General features: G+C 41.9%; 1 protein-coding gene across 1 annotated transcript; it reads left to right on the plus strand.

Moving 5' to 3' along the window:
* Positions 1-1,513: 1,513 nt before the first annotated feature.
* Positions 1,514-17,684, plus strand: dkk2 (dickkopf WNT signaling pathway inhibitor 2). The gene is made up of 4 exons (XM_050044617.1): positions 1,514-2,080; positions 14,122-14,272; positions 15,221-15,352; positions 16,611-17,684. Exons 1-4 carry the CDS (start codon positions 1,877-1,879, stop codon positions 16,859-16,861), a joined length of 738 nt encoding a protein of 245 aa, XP_049900574.1. The 5' UTR covers positions 1,514-1,876; the 3' UTR covers positions 16,862-17,684.
* Positions 17,685-21,270: the final 3,586 nt, after the last annotated feature.

The following is a 21,270-nucleotide window of genomic DNA, read 5'->3' on the forward strand; positions in this document are numbered from 1 at the left end:
GATAACATACAAATTGTTGTATTTGCATTTTCTTAAGATATCATGTGAACTGTAGGATACCTTGTCCTCTGACACACCAAAACTTAACATCCTGCAGGTAGCTTCTGCTGTGAAAATGGATGATTTATTTGAAAATGTATTTCAGCAGAAAGCAACTGTCTGATGGCAGTCCTTCAAGGTAAATCACTGTGTACTCGGGTGACAAAGGTGGCTAAAAAAGTATCACCTCTACAGTTACATCAAACAAGTCCAATACTTCCTCCCACTCCCCAGTTCAGTTGGTTGTTCATTGTCTCCAACAAAAGAACTTGACACTTTGAATTGGAGCCTGTGATGGATCGCTTTTGAGGTCAGAAGCCTTTACCGGTATACTGGTTTCATCCCTGCTTCCCGCCTTGAATAGATAGTTCCAACTCGTGTGAAGACTAAAGCATTATTAGGCATAGAGTCATAAAGCCATTGTGGGAAAGATGGTTTTGATGACTGGCTGCTTATTTTTTCACATTGATAAGATGACTTTGTGCTTGATCTTCATCCACTGTGGTTTCTATTTGTGCATCATACTTTCCATTTTCAGTGGAATGGAGTCATGGTGTTAATTCACTGACAACACATTTGATGGATGTTTCGGCAATATTTGAAGTCACACCTTTCACAACAACAAAGGCAGCTGAAGGCATACATTTGCAAAAATTTGGAGTTTAAAACCTGACAACATCACCAAAATGAATTATCTCCAGTGTGTCCCTGTACATGCATTATTCTCCCAAAATCATAGACTTTACCTGCCTGAAACTGAAAGAGCTCATTGTACCTCCACATGTCGGCCTATTATCTAACCAACATGAATATAACTTATCCTGATACTAAGAATCAAACAAAGGAGTCTCTATAATACTTATATCACTAACTTTATCACCATTGGCATTCCTTGCATCATGAGGGATGCCTTTCCAGAGGGAAAACAATGGTTATCAGATAGTTTTTTTTATTCTGGAATGCTGGTTAAGTGGACGCTGAACCGCCTCCTGCTTATTTACATTTCATATTAGTCAGGACATCGTTTCAGGGACATGCTTCTAAATAATGGGGCGTTTTGCTTTTGAGATAGCCTGAGTGTGACATTTAGATTTTTCATTTTTACGCACACAGGTAACAATTCCCTAGAAACACAAATCCATTAATATGATCACGGAAAACCTTCCACCTTCCCTACAAACCCTCTTTAAAGCAGCTCAGGTCTGACTGTTTTTTCCGTTTCCTACGCGCCCAACCGCCTTGCAGTAAAAAGGGTCAAGCGCCCAGTTAAAATACACAGTGTATAATTTTATAGCTTTTTCCCAACGGGGCTCCTGGTGCCGGTGTCGAGACGACAATGTGCAAGCAGCAGTGCCGCACACAGATCAGTTTCATTCTTTGTCAGTTGTGAATAGGGGCGGAGGAAGCAAACTCATTAGAATCCTATAAAAAGAAAGTATCCGAGATCATAAAACACCCGGCTGCAGGACTAAGTGCTCACTCACAGCCAGACAGAGACACAGAGGAACCCTCTTGTCAAGTTTCTCTCTGATCCTGCAGAGCATCAGCATTTTAACAGATTCATTTCTCCATTGTTTCCCTTCTACACTGGGCTCTCTCTGTTTTTCCTTTTTCCTCAGATAACTGTGTCGATGGCAGTCATTCTTCTAAATATCTGATTTTCAGGAACAAAAACTTGGCCTCGTCACTCCTCTCTGTATTGCAGACGGGCGAGCGTGACGCATGGACACTGACAGGGCGCACACCTCTTACTGAGAAACTTCATTTTTGAGGCTGAAAGTTCAGATTGTACAAGAGTTTTTCTTTTTCTTTTTGATATTTCAATATTTTTTTAAGGATGCTCATCTTAACTTGGAATAGATGCTGTGTTGTGATGTTTCTCGTCGCTACACTGAAGACGGGGACATCCCAGATACCAGAGGCGCGCCCGAAGGCGAACTTAATCAAACCAGCTCTATCGGAAGAGACAACTACACCCGCTACAAACCGCACAGCCACTGTCCACGCCGGGATCACCAAGAAATATAACATCCTTGCGCAGGTAATTTTATTCATTTAATAATGTGGGGAGGTATGGGTATGCCAGACCTACATTTACGCACAGCCTGAAATTGGGTAGGGGGATTATGAGCCAGTGGAATTAGTGGTAATAATAACTTGTCGATTCCAAAAGTGGTGTTATTCTCATATGGTAAGGAATAACACTTTTTCTTCATTTAAATCACATTATGAGTGTGCCTTTGATACGGATAAGCGTGCGTAATTGTGCGGCACGTCTCCGCACCAAACTGCGCCTGTGGAGTATCCTGAGGTATACACGTAAAATAGCCCTACGCCTTGAAAGAGCTCTCTCACGTGTGAATCGTTATTGGAAATTGCAGGGATTGGACCCCTCATAAACCCTAATTGCCTTTCAGACCTGACGCCACAGTCGGGTGCAGCGCACTTCCACAGTAAATCATTAATGCCAGCAGAAATGTGAGAAAAAGTTAACACTTGGGGTAATTTTCTGTCTGGGTCTTAGTGTCATTAAAGTGGTCCAGACGCTCGCTGGGATTATGAGATTCTTACTGTGGGGCCTCTGAGGGATACTCTTACCGACCACTTAATACCCACTCAAAGAGTTATCAATTCCTGCTGTTTCAACAAAGTGCCATGTTACTGTAGTTTGACAGCGAGCTGTGAGATCAAAAAATGTTAAAGATTTGGCATGATTTCATTCTGGTAAATGTAAAAAAAAAAAAAAAAGAAGTTGTGAACATTATGAGTGATTTTATAAAGTGAGGAATTAGAGCTTGGCCAGGAAAGCAAAGTTCCCCTTATACCAAATTATTTCTGATGATTTATTTTTTCATGAAGAGGAAAACTGATACTGATGTGGCAAAAAAAAAAAACATGACACATCAGTCAAACAGAAAAAATCTGATGAAGCCAGCAGACCATCATCTCCTGGAGAGATTACCACTAAATTTTAATTACACATGCAGGATTATATTGAACTCAGAGTATCTTTTTGAGCAGCAGATGGCACTGCCACATCTCCATCACGTCCCTCACAGCAGACAGACGCTGCTCACCAGCTCACTGAAACAGCTGATTACTCTTGTCCTTACTTCTACAGCAGTTTTTCCCTCCTCTTCCTCTAGATTTAACACTGACTTATGTTTACATTTGGCCTGCTCAGCTGTCTGTAATATCACTTGCAGCAGCAGTGACAGTGTTGGATATCTGTGAAGCGCGTAGTGCTGAGAGCAGCGCTCTGACATCCAGCTCAGGCAGCAGAAATTACAGAAAAGCCACTTTCTCTCCTCTGCGGAGTGTGGAGATCCAACCTCAAGCAACCCTGCCAGACCTCAATTTGAACGCCTGCTTACATCTTTGCCATTGCAATAATGTGGAGCGGTTTGGAAGAGTGGACTGGGGGGAAACAATATGATGTGTGCAGAGACCACCATACTGTCAGTAAAAAAGTAAATGTCATGGTGTAGTGTGTCCAAATGAAGATTGCTAATAACATTATGGCATGAGGGGGTAGATGTGTGTGTATGTGTGTGTGTGTGTGTGTGTGTGCTGGCTGCCAGGAGGTTTTCCAGAGTTGTAAAGTAACAGCCGCAGCTCAGCTTCAGCCAGATATGCGGCTTGACGCTGGCAGGCAAACTGCACTGACCTTCTGCATCTCATCATACAGTGGCCATTTATGAGCAGAATAAATCAAAGATAACAAGTCTGCTCTCTTCATGAGGCTGTAATGGCAAAGTGTGGCATATATTTAGTCTCGGAGTGATCACAGGGAGTGTACAACTGCAATTACTCTACCTTGGATTTTTTGATTATAATAAATGCCTTGAAACAGGTTGCAGAGCACAAAACAGCACGTTACTGAGTCATTTTCTCTCTGAAGTGGTTCACACCAGGCACCCCAAAATATTTTCACCTCCGTCTGCATTCGTGGAGTGAATTACTGCTGATTAAGGCTTGGGTGTAAGTTTGGAAAAAAATGGGCATGCATCAACTCAAATTCTCCTCTGGCATCTGCATGTTAGGAAAACCTCAGAGCTGATTTCCTATAAGAAGATTTATGGTCAAGACGTCATGCTGTTGAGTTTGTTACAGTTGGTGAGGAATCGTTGGCAGATTTTTAACACCTCTGAAGAATCTGCAGTAGGTTCAGGATGTGAGCGATTGTGAGCATTGCCAGTTTTGTGAGTGAGAATCTCAATAATTCACCACCACGGTCATTTTTAAAACTCTTCTTTTTTGCCTACCTTAGTCCAACACAGAACATTTCTCCATGGTGTGAAGCAGCTCTGTTTCTCACAGTTAAAGATTACAATTACAAGAAATCTTCTTAAAATTGCCCTCAGTGGCTTACTTTCAAATGTAGCAAATTATCAAGGGAGAGAGTCCAGCCGCCCCGTGGAGACGAGCCGCAGCAGCAGGAAACAAGGGTGTAATTTGGTGTTTTATCCATCAGATTAGAAACGCTGCTCAAAGCCTCTGGGTTATTTGACAGCTTAATGTGCTTTTATTTCCTGTAGCTGCTGACAACGTTTGGCGATAAGAGTTACATTAATCACACTCAAACCAGGGTCAGGTTTTGGCTATCCCTTGGCGTTCAGCCGGGGCAAACTGCTGAGAGTTCCCCCGTTGTCTCACCCTCTTCCCATCAGACTGACTGGAGTGAAACCGACAAAACCAAAATGTACGCCTCTTAGACCTTGACAGCCGACGCTCGTGGGTGGCACAGTTGGCTCCTTGGAAGGGAACCAACAGAAATGGATAGCATGGGCAGGCAGTGCTCACCACTGTAACCTCTGAACCCACAAGGGAACCGACAGCGTGGCGGCATTCATGCGGTACGTGTCTGTAAAACTTCAGCGGCCGGTCAGTCCACCCTAACTAGTTGCTTTATTTAATTCAACACAGAGATTACTTTAACAAGCGATCTCTGAGGGCTCGGCCTATAAAAGTAGAGCCACGTCCTTTCTCTTTCTCACCCCCTCTCTAACCCAAAATGAACGCTTAGTGATCCTAATGAGCTGAGAAAAGAGGTGTGACTGCTTGTTAGCGCTCGGCTCAGTTTGTGCTTCTCTTGTCTTGTGGCCTTTCCAGCCTGTGGGTCCCCTGGGCGCTGTGAGGGCCCTGCACTGGAGCCGTTAGGGGTCTCCTGTGGAAACCTCCTTTGCTGAAATTGGACCTGTTAATGAGAGAGGAGACCCTTGCACCTCTCATTCCACAGGATTACACCTTTGAGAGGAGCACACCTCCCAGATTACCATCAAGAGCTTTTCCTCTTTCCTTTGATAGCCTTTGAAGGGAGCAGTCATGCACGCTGACTGTGTGCCTCTTTTTGTGTCCGATGAATAAGATCAACCCAGGATGTATACTTAACTTAAGGAAGGTCTAGTTTTTGGAGACTTTGTATTCAAAGGGACATGCCCATAAACACATGTGTTTTGAGTGATGAAAGACGCCAAGCTGTGTGTTTGAAGACATGATTTGTACGAGTGACTTGTGTGCAGCCATCCCTATGTTATCTGATACCGGCTGTCTGTGCTTTCAGGGCATATGAAGTTTGTTTATTCAGTGACATCGTTTATTTGACTCTGTAAGGCCCCTGCCACTCATTAACACCATTCACAGTTTCAGGTTACATGCCTGATTTCTGAAGGTCAAGTGCAATCACGACACAGAGCCCAAGAAGTGTGGATGGGTACCAAGTATGTGGAGAGGTCCTTTAGATAAGATCTGACTCAGACAAAAACAATGGAAGAACTGCGAGTATGAACTGCTGTTTTTACTGAGGCAGTGTCTCCATTGCAGACAGTAAGGGACTGTATGAAAATGAATAGGGTGGGAGAGGGAGTCAGAAAGGGGGTAGGGTATTGTGATTGTTCTTTTGGCTGAAGTAAGGCAGTGTGATATGAGGCAAAGTATGTGATGCGATGACCTTGAAAATCAAAATTCTTTCTTCTTCTTCTTTCTGCTGCTTTCACTGTACTGCTAAAATATAATAAATTGCGGGTTGAATTAAGAGGTATAAGTAAATTATATCCAAGATTCTTTCATTGAATAAAACAAAAATAGCCCATTCTCATTACCAGGGCGTCAAATATGTCTGCGTATGTTATTGACGCTTAAGGCAGCCTTCAGCGTCTTTATGAGATACAACAGCCGATCAGCTAACTCCAATGTAAAACCATCTGTGACAATAACTGACGCTGAGAGCAATGGACGTAGTGTAAAGAGCGAGAGAGAGGAAGCAGTCTTTTGCGATGTGCTTATTGTGTCAACTTGCATCACAAAGGTTTGGGTTAAAATTACTATTTTGTTGAGGTTCGAGGACCTTTGTCCTCATGGTTACAACAATAAACTCGTGATTAAGGCGAGGGAATGATCATGGTCATGTTTGGAAAAAACAAACAAAAAACCCCCAAGGAACAGTCCGGTGGAAACAGGAAATGACCAATGGTCTCACACGTCAAAGTCCTATGTTTTTTGACCCATCCATCCAACTCGACCTCCTGTCGATGTGAACTGTTTCGCTCTATAATAACTTTACTTCCTCAGTTGCTCCTGTCATAATTGTTGTGACACGTAGTTTTGTGGCATTTGGTGAAACAGCTGACGTTGTATTTGGGAGGGAATTCTGTAACGTAAAAATGCCCCTATTTAAAGCTGTTAAATTATTTTGGATTGTTGTGTGATGGGCGTTGCAGTTTGAGTTAATGATAGAGTTCAAAGAAGGCATTAATAACGCCAGAAAAGGGCCTTTATTGTTTTTTTTTGTTTGTTCAGTTAAGGTTTGACATCTCTCACCATCCCAATACTTTTCGTACGGTCCCCAAATCTTAAACCCTCAGACACAAACCAAGGAGAAGAGCTTTACTTTGTTATTTCTGTGCATTACAGGGCACTTCCATCGAATTATATCAGTGCTTTGGAATGACTCTATAGAGGTAAATAAGGGACCCAAAGACCGGGGGATGGGGGGGGTTTCAAAGCCCTGTGTATCCGGCAGTAAATCCCTTGTAGATTGTTGCTCCTGCACATTTAAGGTTCCTCTTCAAAGCCACAGCGCTTTACCAGCACGAGAGTAGCACGAGACAGAGCCGGGGGCTTCCCTTATGGCTCTCTGTCTGTCTCTTCCTTTATCGTCTCACCAGCATACCAAGAGAGGCTGGAGAGTACACAGTTTTCAACCCACTTCCTGCGCAGGATCCAAGGCTGCGCTTTTATGTGCGGAGGCTGTCGAGGGAAAAATAAGGGAGCGTCAGGAAAAAAAAGATGTGAGATAAATGCGATGCATCCAAATGAAGCCCCATCCCTCAGAAGTTGCGAATGAGGCGTTTTAAAACATGACAAGATAAGGCGAGATTATCAGTCGTGATTTGGGGGTCAGCCTTGTATCATTGGGTTTCAAAGGGCTGTCTTGCGGTTTGAGCTGTGATGGAAGAGGTGAGCCCCGTGCTTCTTCTTCTTCTACTTCTTCTTCTACCCCGCTCCCCACCCCCATCCATATGCACTATGCACTGTAATCGATCCAAGCCTGCTGGCCAGGGAGACAGACAGGAATCAGAGCAGGTAGTATGAAGTATGACTGCACGTGGCCGGGCCCATTTGTCTTCATATTTAGATAACAGCACATTTTTCATGTCAGGGGAAAAAAAATCCCACTGCACTTTCTTGAACTTCTCTTCAGACCATATTTCCAGCATATTTCCCTCCTCAGCTGTGATTATACCAATAGTCCGTGGCAATGAACATGTTTCTCTGATAGAGCAGCTGACACAAAAATAGGCCCCCTGATGAGGTTGAAAGTTCAGTGTTGACTTTGGAAGTAGTAGTTTGCCAAAAAAAAATCGTGGCTTAAATTCTAATAGTCTTTCTCAGTGGAGCAAAGTCTACCAGCTGCGGAAGAGTGTGAGATGTGGTTAGAAGCGATTGAAAACTTGTTAAATGGATTTTTGAGTTTTACTTTCTTGTTGAGAATTTGATGAGAAGGTTGACACTTCTTGAATGCCTCAGTCTTAGAATTAGCTTAGCTTAGCATAGAGAGCTAGCATGTCTTTTCCAATGTTCAAAAAGACAGCAACCACAGCTCACTAATGAACCTGTTATTTCCTGTTTGTTTAATCTGAACACAAAAACAGAAATGGAAGGAGCTGTGACTCTTGTCGTCACAGTGACACCACCAAGATATAGTTACACAAACTTCCTCTGAGCCCACAAATTCATGTCTTGATATTTCTGTTTATCAATAGATTAAATAAAGGACAAAATCATTACAGTCATTATTGAGATAGTGAGCTTCATTCACCCCAAATCAGGTGTTGCCACGATTAGCCGCAGGGTTGTGTGGCGGTGTGCAAGTGTTACTTACATGGCCCATTTGTGGGGGAGTGGAGGGTGGAGACCAACTATAGAAAGCAAATGTCCACGACAGCGACTGCTTGTCTTTGGCGAGTTTTTGAATGTTGGCTGAAAAGATCTGTAGAACTCTTTACAGTAGCACTAGCATACAGCAGTATCTTTACTGCTACCAAAGATACGTGCACACACAAACAAAGCAAGTGCTCTAATTTATAGGATAGTACACACAAGCTGTTAATACACACTTTGGTATTGCTTTAACTCACTATAACATTTAACAATCGGAAGTTTGTCGACGTATGAGCCTACTTGCTCCCGTAGTCTGGAGGCACCTTCTGGTCTGATCGCTGTTTAGGTCGAGTTGCATTTCTCCAAAAGTTGATTCTGTGTCAACTTATTGCTGCAGGCTGTTGTTGTTTGTTTTTTGTAGCCCCCACTGCAGCAGCCTAGATTCACTTCACTCATTTAAATTTATGGGAGAATATTATAGTGATATGAGACTAGATTTCCTTTTAGATTTTGGATTTGTCATATCTATCTTCAGTGTTGTCTTTTCCTGGTTTTAAACGGCTCCATTACAGTAATGTGATGTAATTTTCTGTTATTTGCCTTCACCCACCTAGTCATTATATTGACATTACTGATCATTATTTATCAAAAATCTCACTGTGTAAATATTTGGTGAAAGCACTCATAGTCAACCCTACAATATCGTGGCAATACCAGTATCAAGGTATTTGGTAAAAATAAAATAATATAAAGTAAATAATAAAAAAGTTATATTTGGTTTTCTCCATATTTCCCAGCCTTAGAGGTGCTGTTGGGCATGTTTTTTGAGGACATAGCCAGGCCAGCTGTTTGCTTGGCTGCCTCCAGTCTTTATGCTAAGCTAGGCTAATTGGCTCCTGGCTCTAGCTCCATCCTTAATGCACAAACGTGAGAGTGGTATCAATGTTCTCATCTATTTCTCTTCAAGAAAGCCAAAATGTCAAACTATTCCTTTAGGATGATGATGATGATGATGATGATGATGATTATTGCTATTTATTTTTGTGTGAAAGAGGAGCCCATATTGAAGGCTACTCCTGTAATTTCATATAACAATTCCCTAAAGTTGGGGGACTTACAAGGGAGAGCTTAAAAAATAATGGTCAAAATACTGGATCCTACACTTCCCATAATGCAACTCAATGGCATCTATACAATAATAGAACCTACCTGCCTGGCAAACGCCTGTCTTTCAAGTCTCCAGGTTTTTTTTTAAATATGTAAGCTCTCTGTTAGAAGAATTCCCCAAACAGCCAAATAACCTCAGTGACATCATCAAGGTTATTTGCCCAGGTTTTATAACGCTTCTCCACAACCACAGAACACAACATACGTACAACTGCTGAAAAACGATGAGTAGCTTTTCTTCATGTGCGCAACTGGTGGAGTGTCCCCTTTGAAACAAGGCCTTTGAGAGCAGCTTTGAACGCAGTAGTAATTAAGAAATATTTAGAATCCATCAAACATCAGGGCTTTGTTACTTTCATCAGCACATTAAGCATCTGCACTATGGGAGTCTGTCACCATGATGGATTCGGTTTAATATTTCTGCTCATTTTTCCTGCGCCTGTATCATTGCCTCCATGTGTTTCCAGCCTGAGAAAGTCAGCATGGCATCTGTCCAGTGAGTTTAATCTTATTCACTTTCTGAAGCACAAGTACGTCGAGCAACAACTTCTAATGTGCTGAAATATTGATATTGGTGAGAGTTCATTTCAACATGTGGTGTGCATTCATGTTTGCCCATTCGTTTAGGGCAGGGCAGCCCCCTTCTCCGCTGACCTTTATTCCTCAGCTTGCTATTTATTGTGGCTATAATGATTTTACTCTGATTTAACCTCTTTCTTGTTCTTTCTCATGTTTATTGTTCCATGTTTGTCAGTGGTAAGCCACACTAAATCAGATCTGTCAGTGCAGTGCCAGCTAAATGTGGTTGTGGTGCCGGTGGTGGTGTGCCAGCCAAACATGTTGTTCTAATGTCGGTCTACACTGGACATAATTTACACAGCCAGAATCCATATCCTGCTCATTTTTACTGATCTGCCTATTTGATAAGGTGTTTTATTGTGCAAACATCCATCCGTAGTAATAAAAATACCTTAAAATTAAACTGAATGGCTTAAAATACGATAAAGCTGTGCAGCAACTGGAGAAACACAGTGACCTAACCTGTTTTATGTCTCTTAAATGTTCCTCTCCCTTGATGAGCTCAGTGCAGATGACATTATTTCATTTGACCAAGGAATTCATTTGAATTGGGAAACAATTTACGACAAACTCTGTTGCTTCTGCTCCAGTTCTAACGGGGACAGGACTTGCATGTGTAGGGAATTATATCAACTTCCAGGAAACCTTCCCATTGGTGCACAAACTTGTTATGGAAAAAGTGAGCTTGTCTTTAATTGTACTTCTCGGTGCTGCAGAGAGTAGATGTTATGTTTGTTAAGGTGGTCATTTCAGTGCACTTACGGAAAAGACTTTAAGGTTCTCCGTGTGCTTTTCTGGACAACAGAATATGTCTCAACCTCTCAGTGTAAACACGAGAAATACTAAAGCAAAAACAATGCCAAATTGACTATGAAGGAGTATGATTAGCTACAGTAATTACCCCTCAATTATGTCCGTAGACTCATTAAGCCTCTGAACACTGAGAGAAATTGAGAGAAGCTGAAGTGGTTTCTCTTGGTTTGGAAATTCTAATAGCTCTATTGTCTGGGACCCGAAACAAATGACCACACCAGTGAGAGACATGTTAATCCCTACAACATGTTGTCCTCTAAAATTGGACGCAGAGGGACCACAGATTGTAGTCAGTTCACCCAAAGCAAACAACTAACATATTTCCCCACTTACCCCCCAAAGGTATCTGGCCATGCATAGAGTTTGGGGTAATTTTTTTTTTCTGAGACTTCTGCCACCACCTAAAGTGAATGGCTTCTGGCTTTATTCAGTATTTATCTAATGTTTATTTGTACAGTATGTAGCACAAAATGATGCCACATATTACAGCATTTATAGTGTAAGATAATTGGCAAAGCTCGTCCCTAGATGGGCGTAAATACATAAAACTCAATAACATATGACAGTGTAACACAAACTCAGAACCCAACAATAAAATACAGAGCAGATCAAGACATCAACTATAACACAATAAAGCACCAAAGAACAAGACCACAAGATTATTCATTCATTCACTGATGTCCAAAACATCAAAAATTCCATTTGTACAACTTAACAGCGCTGTCTGTTTCAACGACCAGTGATAGTTTGTGGTAGCAGTTTAGAGATGAATTCTCAAAGAGCAAACTTGTCTTTAAAAGTTTAGCTTTATTGCAATATTCAGGTTAACATTTGCATATGGGTCCCAGAGCTGTTCAGCCAAGAGATGGAGAAAAGAAGTTCAGTTACCATTACTTGTAGAGGCAGTCAAGCAGAACAATGGTCGCAGTTCTCACCCTTAGCACACAGTAAACAAGCAGTATTTCCTCTATACTGACAGACATGTTTACTCTCCATGTTTACTGGGAACCGAGAGCAGAGGCCTGAATCCCACGGCTCGGTCTCAATTACATGTTTTTGTGACACCTTACTCTTTCACACAGAAACAGAGACACATGCAGCTCCTTTGAGTGCTTGAGTAGACAAGGCCAAAAAGGTCAAGAATTGCTTATACAACTTGTAGCTCTCGAACACTTAACAAAAAGTACAGAGCCAGTAAACCTTTGATTAGATACAAAAAGATTGGGATAGTCAAAGCTTCTGTTACCAGGTGTCCCTCAGCATAGGATGTAATATTTCTCTCTTGAAACAATGATGAATATGAACTACACAAATACGAATAAAATAGCCTCTCATTACATTTTCTTAGATCGACTGCCTTCTATAGACTGTAAAAATAATGGACATAGCTACCGGGATGTCAACAATTGGTTCTTTGGAGCCAGAAGTGACCATCTAGCCATCTAGACATTTGTATGTGGGGCCCATGTGGGTAGTAAATGGGCTGAAAAATGGGCCCTATATTGGATTGTTCATGGGTTCCATATTGGCCCCATTCCAATTGTGGATTTTCCCAAGTGGGCCCAAGATAAGATACCCATTTTGGGCCTATACCCACGTGGTACCCAGGTAGCCCTAGCATAACCATGTGGGGCCCACTTGGGTAAAACCATCAATGTGGGCAATAGACATTGGACCAATATGGATCCCATGGACAGTCCCATATAGGGCCATTTCTTCAACCCATTTACTACCCATATGGGCCGCGCACACAAATGCCAGCTGGGAATATTTGGGCAAGAGGCTGGCGCTGTGGAGGACTAAAGGGTGGATCTGACAGAGACGCATACTTTTAGCCTTAATAAAATGTAAATGGGTTAGTTATAAAAAAAAATGAATTCTCTGTACAGTTGTCAAAAATGTTAAGATTAGCTTTAGAGACCAAAACTGTTTTTGTACCAGGCTGTAAACATGTTTACATCTGCTGTAATGTTGTGCATTTTAACATGAGGGTCTACGGGGATTGACTTGCTTCTGGATCCAGCTTTGGCCAGCCATTCAGCTAACTGCAGTTTTTGGCACTTCCATGTTGGCTTCGTTTTTCAGCCCCGGAGGTTGCTGCCTGCTACCTTCTCTACAAAATGTAATGCTATTAAAGTAAAATGTGCAATTTTCTTACATGATGGATTGCATTTAAGTTCTAGTTGGGTCTTCCTCTGGTCCCGTATTTGGTCCAACCCAAATTCTGATTGGGCCCTCTGACTTTCTTGGGGAAGAGTCTCTCCAAAGGCCTCTAAACTGAGCATAACATGGGTTTCATGCTGGTTGTTGACCACAGCAATTTTAATATTGCGACCTGAGGTGCATGGTGCAACAGTGGCTCATGGAGTGGAATTAGATGGAATGCAGTTACTGTGTTGGGTTGGGGTAACTCAGGGTTTGCTGTATCCACAATGGGCCTTCTTCTAAACAATGGGAGAATGGTAATCTGGTTAAAATGTTGTCAACATAGCTGCAGTCCCTGTGTGGGCGATCGCACACCACCATCAAATAGTATATGCCCCATATAATCAAATTCATTTCGCAAAAGAGAAACACAATGGTTTCTCCATCCCAAAAATAAGCCACTGCCCAACTGCAGAGTTTGACTGAATCAATGTGGTTACGGGCCATAGTCATAGTGGTCAGTCTGAATGATGTAACCAAGGGAATTTGTTACTTATACCAAAGGCATATGTGTATGTGTGTGTGTGTGTTTCATATTGTTTTATCACCCGTAGGCAAATATGTCAGAGGCAGCATTTTCTTATTCACTAGGATAACTAAGCTTTGAGTAAGAGCTGCTCATGGTTGGCACTGTAAAGCCACAAAAATAAACCACTTTGTGACACGCACCTTTGACATAATCCGAGCAGGTAGGCAATGCAACTGCAACCACATTGGTATCAATTCATGTAAGAGCTTGATTCTCACTGTAGCTGGGTTGAGAATGCCACCTCATCCACGATAAGTCATGCCAGGTACCACATATTCCCACAAAGTGTTTTTAAATTCAGAAGAGCTTCATTAAACTTCTCTTAAGATAAATATGTGCTTGCAAAATGTGAGTGCTGTGATAAACCAAATAAACTGATTGAGTAAATGTATCTTTTTCCTCTGCAGGTGTATCCATGCAGCAACGACAAGGAGTGCAGCGTGGGAAGCTACTGCCACAGCCCTCAACAGGCTCCCTCTCGGTGCCTCACCTGCCGCAGGAGGAAGAAGCGCTGCCATCGAGATGCCATGTGCTGTCCTGGGAACCGCTGCAGTAACTGTACGTGCCCGACACACACAATTTCACTGCACGTCAGTTTCGGTTTTGTTGTGACTGCAGGGTACGATTCCGAAATTCGATTTCTTGTCTTATGCAGATATTCTGGAAAAAGTGACTCGTTCCAGGTCACAGAACAAGCAGTACCATGGTATATAGCCCAGAGACTTGGAGAGGGAGCCAGTACATTTAAATAATGTTGAGCACATGCTTTGAGACAGAGACCTGAATTTGAGTTGATAACTGTATTCAGTTGATGCCCAGAGGTTGGGAATCAGTGGTTGAAGGTTTTGTTTCATCCATTAGAAATTTTGAAGGACATAAAATTGCTCTTTGTTGACGCAGCTGACCAGCAGAGCTGCAGTTAGTTCTCCTGACACAGCCTAGTCGCCAGAGGAAAATGTTGGCACTGTATGTTTCTGCAAACCACCAATACATTTCATGTGTATCATATCAACGTTTCTAAAGTGATGTAGTATATGAGCTGACTTTGTCATCTGGTTGAGATGCCTGCCAAGCTGCAGACCAGTTTTCAGGATCAACAAACAACCAAACTGGTTAAAATTTAGCGAGTCATTGCTGTGTTTCCAGCTGCTTCGTAGGCACGAAAAGTGGTTGTTTTTTTCCCAAGACATGGCTGCTTTTCCTGTCGGGATTGTGCTTCCCAAATGGGGTATTTTAAGGCAAAACATGATCTTTTCTTAAACATAACCAAGTGTTTTTTGTGCCTAAATCTAACCACATGTTAACCACCATTACTGTCAATGTATGCGCTACATAATAACGTGCTAATGTAACATATCCATGGCTTTGCTGGTGATTGGGTTGCCTTTAAAGCCTAATTTAGCAATCATGCTGCTAGGTTGAAATATCTCTCATGTAGTTTCTTGACAAAGTTAGCAGAGCTGTCTTCTCTGACCTTTCTTTTTTCCCCTCCTTTTCTGCCTGCAGTTATTTGTGTCCCTATCTCTGAGAGCGTGCTCTCACCTCACATCTCGGCTTTAGACGAGCATAACAAACTCTCCACCAAAGACCACAGCTGGAGGAAGAGTGGGAAGGCACATGCTAAGCATTCTCTTAAAGGTGAGACCTATATCTGATGTTGTGTTTGAAACATGTCCAATGGAAAGCCTGAACACCGTCATCTTTTCTGCCGTCGATGGCTGAATCTTTCTGTTGTTCACCGTCTGTGTGTCCTACAGAGTTCATGGGTGATGCCAATCCACAAACTATGTTGATAATTACCCCGCTGCTCAAATGTCAGTGTCTGTGAGCCCAAAGCACAGCATGGGGAGCCTCGAAGAAACCACAATGCCCCCGCTGTTTCTGCACCTACATAAAGCCAAACAAACACTTTCATTGACAGTGATACACAAGTGAAAACCACAGAATGCAAGCTGGCATGATTATAGCTAATAACTGTCTGAGCCCCCTGCTTAGCGCTCGTGTCACCTGATTCAAGCCAACGTAAGGGCCTATCCCTAAAGCAATACGTTTAATGAGACACTTAAATTACTCAACTCTGAATGCACCCTCAGGACGGCAGGCTGGGATGCTAAAATCAATGTGAAGCTGCTATAAATAAGGCCATTCACTTTTATTTGTGCTTGACTCACTCCCTCTCCTTCATCATTATTACATTATAATGGCCTTGTGCAAGTCGCTGCTTGAGAGAAATCCACCAAGAGGAATCGGTGGTGTGAAAGCAATGAACAGGCAGTCAGGCTTAGCAGTCCATCATGCTGATGCTTGGAACTTCAAAATGAAATCACTAATCAGCAAAGTGTGGTTTTGTCAGCAGTGCAGGGTGACTGGTTTGAATGATGACGCTTTTGGCAAGAGGTGATGCACATTTAAAAGTGTTTCTGAAAACAAAAAAACCCTGCATGACTAAATTATACTAATTATGCATTCATAAGAGCAATGCTAAGACCCTGCCAAGCATATCAGACTCAGACCAGATGGGATAATATGGTTAATAATACAGAATAAGCAAATTGTTTGCTTGATTTATGTTGAAGGCTTACGCTTTTCTTTTGTCTCTGACATGGCCACACATAATGCAAACTGAACTGAGACGTGAAGAGAGGGTTGCATAAACCTATCCGTATGGAAAACATAACAGCTTAATGAACAATAATCGTACATTTCCTGTGCTTTATTTAACTTAAGCGCTATACAGCAAAGCGCAGAGATGATTTATTATTTCATGCAGGTCTTTTATGTCTCTGATAAAGCATTTGTTTCTGTTTTTCTCAGCAGACGTATGTCAAGTTGATATACTGTTTGTAGATGGATTGTTCACCACTGATCAACGCTGTTTCTCGTCTTCCTCTGTTAGGGCACGAAGGCGACCCTTGCCTGCGCTCCTCCGATTGCTCGGAGGGCTACTGCTGCGCCCGCCATTTCTGGACCAAAATCTGCAAGCCGGTGTTGAGGCAGGGAGAGGTGTGCACCAAGCAGAGGAAGAAAGGCTCTCACGGCTTGGAAATCTTCCAGCGCTGTGACTGTGCCAAGGGCCTTTCCTGCAAGGTGTGGAAAGACGCCACCTCCTCATCCAAGTCCAGGCTCCACATGTGCCAGAAGATCTGAAGCGGGGGCAGCTGCTGTCGGCATATAGAGGCCTCCGTCTCCATCTGCCAGGGAAAGATTTTTAAAAGATGGTTTGTGGCTGTATTGAAAAGGAGTAAAAGACAAAGACTAACAAGAGACAGAGAAGACTGAGTGGGTCCAAGCTCGCTATTCGGCGTGCAGAGAGTGAATGGGATTGCTTTTATGTGTTTGCTGTGAGTGGTCCATCCCTGCACCCACATACAAACATGCACCGTCACACACATGCACACACACTTCATGGTTTTGTGAGATTAAGGAGCTGGTGTGTTTGCTCACAGACAAACTTTTTACGCGTTCTCATGACATTCAGGGAGCCACAAAGTTAGCCAGTAGATGCTGTGATAGACGTGGAACTTTTCTTAGATGGAGGTAACAGACGTAGCAGTCTCTCATCAGGCTTCAACTAATAATAAGACCGATAGACTCTTTGCAGACAAGCCATATTTTTACTGCACTCTTTACCAAACTCCAGAGTCAAAGATCTGTTGTGTGATGTCCTTTGTTTCGTGGATCACAGCAGCTCTAAGACTTTTTCTGGATCAGCCATAATTTGTTACCTGTTCTCTCAAATTTCAATATCTCACTCTTCTTGCTGTTTGTTTTAAGGAATTCAGCTGTTGCTATGCAAGACATTCACGACCAGTAACAATGTCCAGACCCACAAAATACCAGTCATATCATATGAGGAACTAATTGCATACACTGTTCACTCCGGAGCTCGACTTGTGTAACAGCATCCTGAGACTTCAGTGCGAAGCGTAATACTCTTAAACCAAAGAATGAAAGAATATTTACATCAGAGTGATGAGTTTCATCTGGGACATTAGCTCCTCGCCCCATTTTCAGCCACAAGAAGAGAGATAAAGTATTGTGTCCGTTGTGGAGAGCTCGTTTGATCTGTCAGATACAGCTGCAATCTATTGCGATACAACTGTGTGGGTTAAAACGGTTTGCACTGAGGTAGTGCTCCGCTGCAGACTTAGTGGTCCCGATACCAGACCAGAGAATGTTTCTGCTTTTCCAATCACATGAACAGGATTCAAGCATACCATGGAAGTGCAGTTTTTTTCCATTTGCAAAGCCAGTAGGAATGAAGACGTGAAAAGATTGATTAGAGTTGCAAAAATGCTCCATAAACCTGATGTTTAGAAGAGAAATGCAATTTGAATCAACATTTCGTTGATGGCACACAGCCCTGTTTATTTTTTCAGCTATGACTGCATCATTTGTTCTCATGAAATCCTGTGCAGTTTTGTTGTACTGGAGTTGAAGCGATGCTTTTTTCCTCCTGATACAACTTCTTAAACAACCACTTGTTTCCTACATAGTCAATATAATATCTCATTTGCCTCTTTTTGCTTTAATGTTTTTAGAGCATCAACTACACATATTTTGTAACCATTTAAAATATCAATAAGCTCTTATATTGTAAATAGACTGGAAACAATGAAAATGTATTTAAGAACCCATGTATATCATGTACATATAATAAAATATGAATCTTAAACGTTACAGCAAAAATTATCTAGGTGAGCGGATTAATGAGGGATGAAATAGGACGAGCACAGCTGGATAGATTCGAAATAATGTAGCTGAAATGATAAAAGTTGTGTGTATAGGCAGAGGGGGAAAGACATAGATAGATCTGACTGATATTACAGACTGGATGCATCGGAAGGATATTTCCAAAACAAGAGGCAAGCACATTAAGTTCCAAAATAGTTTGTGTAAATGGTGTGTAAATGGTGTCAAGATTTATATCCCACTAAATATTGTTTGTGTTGATACTTTGCATTGATTTGTTTTGTGTATTTACAGTGATGAATGAATAAAAGAATGTATTTTGTATCACTGGTTACGCAGGACTGGTTATTGCTTTTTATGTTACATGAGTTTACGTAATGGGAGACAGGTGGTAAAGCTAAAACGCTCCATTGTGCATCGTGTTAACATTTAGAATACCAAAATTAAATCAGCAAAAAAATTCACTAATTTAGAGGACAGTCTGGCTTCTCTCAGACGTAATTTGCAAATTTAAAAAGTGAGCTTACCCTGCATTTATGTGGTGAAAGAACATTTGGGAAAATTAGTTCCTGACTACGAAATCGTTCCATTAAGTCAGAACAACAACTCAGAAAGAAATTTTGATTCACGTGATGCCTAGTTGACGTCATATATGCAGAAACATGAATGGGCAGCTAAGTGGTGCAGTGGTTAGCATTGTTGCCTCACAGTAAGAGGGTTCCTGGTTTGAATCTAGGGTGGAGTTTGCATGTTCTCCCCGTGCCTGCGTGGGTTTACTCTGGGTACTCCAGCTTCCTCCCACAGTCCAAAGACATGCAGGTTAATTGGTGACTCTAAATTGTCTGTAGGTGTGAATGTGAGTGTGAATGGTTGTCTGTCTCTATGTGTCAGCCCTGTGATAGTCTGGTGACCTGTCCAGGGTGTATGCCGCCTCTCGCCCAATGTCAGCTGGGATAGGCTCCAGCCCCCTGTGATCCCAACAGCATAAGCGGTTACGGAAAATGAATGAATGAAATGAATATCAGATGAAGGTAAATGTTCGGTTTAAGGCTAATATGTGTAAACTGCACTCCATGTAGAGTGAACTCCATTTGTTAGAAAAGTTATTTGTAGTGTTTGGGAATGTTCTGGTGCAGCTACAAGTCTGGAAGAAATTATTTTTGTAATATAAAGCTTCAAACTGCTACTAACATGTTGTTTAAATGCTCTGAGCAAAAGTTCATGAACACACCAAAGTTGGAAGAACGACCTCCCAACTCAGGAAATGGGAACATACGAGGAGCATATGAATGCAGCATTATTCACCTGTTTGTTTGCATGAAATTTTACAGGAACATTAAAGCCCCAGGAAACTTGGTTCAAGATTTTAAAGGTGCCCTGTGAAGTTATCTCATAAACACAGTTATTTTTGCATTCAGTGTTACTTACCAAAAAGCACTGTGTGTGTCTTTGTGATCTTAAAAACGTACTGAATGCATTTTCACCCTCAAAACACATTTGAAAAGCAGACTTCTGAACAGTTTGAACCTGCTTGTGTACATCTATGTTAGCAGTCCTCTTCTTCTTCTTTGTGTTTCGGTGTCACTGCCACATATGGAATTATGTGAACTCACTGGCAGGAATGTGTATTTGCAGGACCCGCTCACTGGCAGTGCTCCATAGCCAAAGAAGCAGAATGAGAGTGGAACAGACATTGAACTGTTTGCTGTGGTCATTTGACTAAACAGAAGAATACAACACCAACCCATGTTTCTCTTTTTCACTAAACTAACACCAACATTAGCTTAATTGCCTCGTTAACTCATCGTAAAACACACTTCATTCAAACTCAACAGACACAAAATAAAACTCACCAAAACTGTCTCGTTAGTTATTTAATTAGTCAGTTCACGGTTTCAACAATCACCAACTCTGGCTGAAATAAAACTTTAACTCATTGGTTAAATGTGGAAAACATGCTGATCTGCTTTTTATCCCCGCGGTCTGTGCCTCTCAGCTGTCCACTGAGCAGCAGCTCTCACTCGCTCCTTGGAGGCAGCTTAAGTTTTCAGTTTATATTTTTTCAACAAACGCAATAAATGGCACAAAAGTAACTGGGAATTAGCAGTTACAATAATATTTTAAATGTAACAGATTTTTTATTAGAAAATGTGATACGCCACTGCTTGTTTGGTCATTATTTTAAAACCTCACATCTGTGAGTTCTCTGCTTGTCCAGGTTGGTTTGTTTTGTTAGGAAATATGGGCAGGGGGGACGTTTCCAAAATGGGCGCCTCATTGACACCCATTGGTGCAGGGGGCAAATCACTATGCATATCGCTATGCAACATTTTATGCTTCCTGCAATTATAATCCAATTAATCATATTTCCACAAAAAATGCCCTCCAATAAATGATTACAATAAAGTAGAATCAAACACTGACTGATGGAATTACTGCAAGGTATTACATCATAAAATCAAATCACGATCTGATGGTGCGTTCGTTTTGTACTCGGAGGTCAGAAGTGGACAAGTTGGAAGAAAACATGGACGCCGGCAAGAAAGCCTTTGATGCCCTTGCACTTTCGGAGTATAGACAGCTTCAAAACCATCATGCACTCCAGTTGATTAATGCAGCATATGAGGCTGACCTAATGTAAAACAAATAAGATAAAATTGCTTTAGCAGAGTGTTTACTCACTATGTGACCGGCAGCCATCTTGAATTCGTAAGTCGGGGTTGATGCGGTTGCTCTGAGTTTCCAAGTTGGAAATCCGATCTCAGGGTGGGTTCGAGTTTAAACTTCCAACTGGGAACTGGGAATTTCCGACCTCCGAGTACAAAACAAACGCACCATGACCCCTCTGTCAGATGGACCTAACC

This window comes from Epinephelus moara, chromosome 5, assembly GCF_006386435.1.
Source record: "Epinephelus moara isolate mb chromosome 5, YSFRI_EMoa_1.0, whole genome shotgun sequence".
Taxonomy (NCBI): domain Eukaryota; kingdom Metazoa; phylum Chordata; class Actinopteri; order Perciformes; family Serranidae; genus Epinephelus; species Epinephelus moara.

Excerpts from the sequence above, each read along its gene's own strand:
- dkk2 (XM_050044617.1), top strand. The coding sequence starts at position 1,877 with ATGCTCATCTTAACTTGGAATAGATGCTGTGTTGTGATGTTTCTCGTC. Across the intron at positions 2,081-14,121 it reads AATATAACATCCTTGCGCAG|GTGTATCCATGCAGCAACGA; the intron begins GTAATTTTATTC and ends TTTCCTCTGCAG. Across the intron at positions 14,273-15,220 it reads TGGGAACCGCTGCAGTAACT|TTATTTGTGTCCCTATCTCT; the intron begins GTACGTGCCCGA and ends TTCTGCCTGCAG.